Source organism: Antrostomus carolinensis, unplaced genomic scaffold (assembly GCF_000700745.2).
Source record: "Antrostomus carolinensis isolate BGI_N321 unplaced genomic scaffold, ASM70074v2 scaffold4388, whole genome shotgun sequence".
Lineage (NCBI taxonomy): Eukaryota > Metazoa > Chordata > Aves > Caprimulgiformes > Caprimulgidae > Antrostomus > Antrostomus carolinensis.
Window position 1 is genome coordinate 36,890 of NW_010330730.1, and position 5,137 is coordinate 42,026.

A 5,137-nucleotide genomic window follows, 5' to 3' on the forward strand; every position below is an offset into this window, starting at 1 on the left:
ATGCAGTATTGCAGAGATTGTTTGTATGGAATTGTTATTTTGTTGTCACACATCCACAGCTGAGCTTCCTGCGAGCTCAGCCTAGAATCTGAAAGGCAAGCTGTCTTTTGATCGTTGTGTGTCTCCACAGTAGTTTTCACACTTCACTAACACGAAGCATATGTGCAGCTTGATTGTTCTTGAAAGCCTACTGTTGGTTGAATGTAGAGTCCCTTTGACTTAACTGCAAATGCAAAATGTGAAGGTAATGAGAGTGGTATGGGTCATCCTGAAAATGAGTTAATATTTCTGTTGAGGCTGAATATGGACAGAAATTATTCATTCTCCTTGAAGCATTTAGCATTTGTAAAGCTGGTAACAGGGTCCTCAGCTTGGTTTTGTTGCAAAACTCAGATGTGACAGAATATTCCAGGGAAAGTTTGTAAAGTAAGAATATGCCATTTTTTCCAAGGCGCTTTCTAAGATAGATTTGGAATTTGAACCTCTGTAGCTCCTAGTTTATAGAAGCTCTGTTTAAATTTGGATAGTCAACCTGGCTTTGCTGTGAAATAATATTTTTGGGAAGAAGACTAGAAGAAATTGCAGACAACAGTCAACTGCCTGTGATAATCTATATGTTACATAGACTTCCAAAGTTGCAAGTAACTTTTCCCAACTGATGATTCAGGGAAATGTTATTTCATAGTCCTGATGTGCCCATGCTAACAGACATCAATATATTGTTAGTTCTGGAGGCCAGTAGCATTATTTAGCACTTTTTCTTGCTTTAAAATAGTGTTTGGACCACTGTGCTTATTGAGCAGTGAGCTTAGAAAACTTTCTTGCCTTTGAAAATAAATGTAATAAGTCAAAAGACTCTTAAATACTAGTAATCCTCTGGAAACATGAGGATAACAAAGGGAATAGGACATCACAGTTGTTTTGTTTATAGTGATGTACAGGTTGTATATAGGAAGGGCATTCATCTGAAAAATCTTCTGAATATCATTGTAGTAGCATTATTGTGTTGTAAAGCAGGCACAGACACTGGCTTAGTAGGGAGATTCATACTTCAAAACAGAACTGAGCACCTACTGTATTTGTTCTGTTCTTTGCGACCGCTGCATATTTTTTTCCTCAAGTTTTTCATGTTAAGCAGTTAGATCTGCTACCTTGTGTTAATACTAGTTGTTACAAACATCAAACACATTAATGTAGTTTAATGGAGTTTATTTTCTTCCTAGTAGCCTCTGTAGTGCTGTTTTGGGTTCACGACTAAAGCAGCTTTGATAACGCGCTGTTTTAGTTGTTGTGGAGCAGTGCTTACACAGTGTCAGGGCCTTTTCTGTTTCTCACGCTGCCCTGCCAGTGAGCAGACTAGGGGTGTGCAAGAAGCTGAGATGGGGCACAGCCGAGACAGCTGAACCCCACTCACCACACGGGTACCCCATACCACATGGCATTGTGCTCAGCAGTGGAAGCTAGAAGAGAGAGGAAGTGAGGGACAGTTTTCAATTATTGTCTTCCCAATTAACATTTATGCATGATAAAGCCCTGCTTTCTGGGAAGTGGCTGAATGGCTGCCTGTGATGGGACAAGGTGAATGAATTCCTTACTTTGCTTTACTTGTACCCATGGCTTTTGCTTTCCCTATAAACTCTCGTTAGCTCAACCTACGAGTTTTCTCACTTTCACTCTCCCTTTCATCTTCTCCCACTGGCGTGGAGGCAGGGAAGTGAGGACTAGTTGTGCAGTGTTTAGCTGCCTACCAGGTTTAATCCACAACATTTTGCTAGAACACATTTGTTAGAGCCCAAAGCCATTTGGGTTTCTTTCAGACTTGTGCATAACTCATGACTAGATTGAAATAAACTTTTATTTTAAATTACTGGATGTACTGCTGCATGCCCCAGGAGGTTGTGCTGCAACTCTGATGCGCCTCACTTGTTACCTTTAAATGATACGCAATGTAGAAGAATTGGAAGCACATGTGAATTACAGGTTGTGCAAGACAAAGATCAAAAGATTTAATGTAAAAGAGTGAGAGGATGAAAATGAGTGTGCACAATTACTCCATGTAAAACACTGAACTGAGATTTGCTCTCATAGCAGCCTTACTTTGTTATGTTTTGAAGACAGCAGCTGAGTGGTTGTGACCTTGCATGTTGTATTCTGTATTTGTGAGTTACTTATGAAACAAAATGTTTGGACCTAGGTTTTTTGACCTTGAAAAACTTGATGTGTTTCATAGCTTGAAAAAGAGGAGTACACAGGCTGCATATATGTGTTTTAACTGGAACTAACTTGAGTATTATGTCAGTGCGGATTTGTACAACTGTTGAACTTTGTAGTTAAATCCAGCAAATAGCCATATCCAGGTGATTAGGTTTGTATATGGCTTCTAGTGCATATCAGTGTAGCTGTCCACAGGGGTTAATACACTGTATTTCCTGAAGATGAGGTCGCCTTATCCAATATACTTTCTGCAAGGTCAGTAGGGACCGTATCTGCTTGATGTGCTTTTGTCTGCATGTTTATGTTGATAGGCAGAAGCTTTCTTTCAGAGTCTGTCTATCCAGTTACCTTCTTGTAATACCATTTTAGTCAGATACAAATTTACTGACACCTCCAAAATATTACAAAGTGTTGAGAATTTATAAGGGGCACATCAAGTTTATATCCTCTTTCCATCTTTAGCCTGTGATTTCATGGGCAGATAATCGAATCAAATGACTTGCTGCTGCCCAGAGGAGGCAGGCTCACTTCTCTTCCTCCCAACTTCCCCAAGTACAGCTGCACGCCCTTTCCTCTCTTTGCAGTAGCTTTGGTGTATATCAAAACCTTCTACAAACCAGTTTAATTTACTAAAAATGTCAGAAAACTGTCCATTTCACCTGCTTGGCTTAATTTTCTTCCATGTTTTTTCAATTGCTTTAGGTTGTGGAGGGTGTTCAGCAAACTAGTGCTGGTGTGGGGTAGACAGCAGGAGCAACATCCTTTCTGGTGGCAGTCATCTGTTATGGCTGATCAAGCCACCTCATGAATTCCTATCCTTAGGGCATTCTCTCAGGAAGGGAAGAAGCTAGGTAAAGTAATGACTTCTTTCATACTTCTAAATGTTGCTGTTTGGCAGCTATTGGCACTAGTTTTGGTGTTTCAGTAGTCAGCTGTTCATCAAACAATCAGCCAAAAAATTCTTTCATGTTTGGGAAAAAAAATTGCTTTGTGGACAGAAGTTATTTCCAGATGCTCAAATTCTGTTTCTGTTTGGCCTGAGCACTCAGAGGAAATAAAATAATGGGCAAGAATTTTTATAAAACCAAACTAGACTAGTTTTAGAGATTGAAGACTTATCAGTTCACTGGCTTTGGGCAGCAATTGATCTGTCAAAACTCAAGTTTAAAATGTAGCACCTGTTTGTTTCTTTTCAGTGGCTGTAATTACTCTGGAGTGTGGGAATCCAGGAACGCTTGGCTGTTACAACCTAACAGCCTGACATAATATGATTTTTCCTTTTCCATCCTTCTTTCAGATGCTTTACATGCCTACTTTGGGATCTGTGGTTTGTCGTTAATCGGAGAATCTGGCATTTGCAAAGTTCATCCTGCCCTGAATGTAAGCACAAGAACCTCAGAGCGCCTTCACCACCTTCATCAGATCTGGAAAACAAGGACTTTAAACAGTGTTCAGACAACACGCACCGCTCTACATGACTGATTTAGACTTGAATTTAGTTCTGGTAGCATAATTGTAGCCCAAGGTTAAAAGCCATGTATAACCAATGTGCTCTTTTAAGTGCTGGAGTCATACAATCAGATCTGTGTTGCTGGCGTCACTTTGACAGAGAGTTGCCTTCAGCAGGTTACTCTGCATTGTGAAAAAAAAGAAATATTTTGATTATATAGAAGTTTGTCACCACAGACTGGAAATGGCTCTTCAAATGGCTTTACTTCTAAGAAATCCCTTGAGGCATTTAAACTTCATTTTTATTTTATATTTTTAAATTTGTGCATACTGTGTCAAAATATATAATGGAAAAGTATTTTCAAAATCTGTTTACATATCATACAGTATAGCACAGAACCTTAGAGTTCTTTATGATCTTAATGTTTGACATATTTTTGAGTAGAGAGTCTCCCATATTAAATCTCAGTTAAAAGTTACCTTTTATCGTCTACTTTAAGATTCCATAAACTTTGTTTAAAAAAAACCAAAACAAAACAAAAACTGAAGAAATAAATACAAATAAAATTATTTTATTCAATATACTGGACTTAGTTGTGTGGCCTTACTAAATGGATTTCATAATTTTTCTGAGTAGCTTCTACACAGATGCAGTGGATCATTAGCCAGACTAAGAGTTTTCATCCCAAATATTCTCTTAATGTGAAATTCAGTGAGAGTATGGCATATTGATGTATGTCGGTAAGAAATACTGAACACAATCTTTTGGAAGAGTAGCTGTGTGCAAGAGTAGCATTAGAACCTGTTTCCAAAGTTAAGCTTTTGCAATACATTAAAACTGTACAACTGCAGCCTGATTATTTTTTATGCATATTTCCCTTTTAATGAGAAATTAGTTCTTAACTAATTCTGTGTAAAGAATGAAACATTGGGCTTTAAAGTAAGTGGCAGTGGTGTACTGTTAGAGAGATGATGAACATTCTCAGTTTATTTAGTAGGAGTGCCTTACTTCCTATGCTTGAAATGCTGCTCAGTATCAAAGCAAATTTTGCAGCTGTTCCATTTGTAGCAGATCAGTTTGTGCATTTTAGGCATGCAGTAGACACCACGATGTCTTTCTACTTGCCAGTCATTAAAGCACATTCTTTTTTCTGCAGAACTTCCAAACACAGATAACTGAAGATCTCTCAAGCCAGATTAAGCGCACCATTTGCCACCACCGAGCCCAGAGAGACAGGATATAGACCCTTTCAGTCAGCAAAAAGAGCTTCAGGAATGGTTCTTCAGTTTCATGGTTCTGATTTTGCAGTTCAGTGCAGAGCAAGTGAGAAGTGTAGAGTAGTTGTGTCCCTATCACACATGTCAGAAAGATCCAGTGGGCATCTTGGCTACAAGAACAATCCCAGTGTCAAAACCTGTAGCAGCCTTCCTACTTAAAAAAATTGGTTTAGTTTTCATAAATAGATTAATTTCC

At 38.6% G+C, this 5,137-nt stretch overlaps 1 protein-coding gene across 1 annotated transcript in view; it reads left to right on the forward strand.

The window, feature by feature from the left end:
- The window catches only part of PGGT1B (protein geranylgeranyltransferase type I subunit beta), a 35,531-nt gene extending 31,288 nt beyond the window's left edge, over positions 1-4,243 (forward strand). Inside the window, exon 8 of the mRNA XM_010172991.2 lies at positions 3,512-4,243. Within this exon, the coding sequence (XP_010171293.2) occupies positions 3,512-3,696 (185 nt within the window). The 3' untranslated portion in view covers positions 3,697-4,243. The remainder of the gene's footprint in view (positions 1-3,511) is intronic.
- The last annotated feature ends 894 nt before the right edge of the window (positions 4,244-5,137 follow it).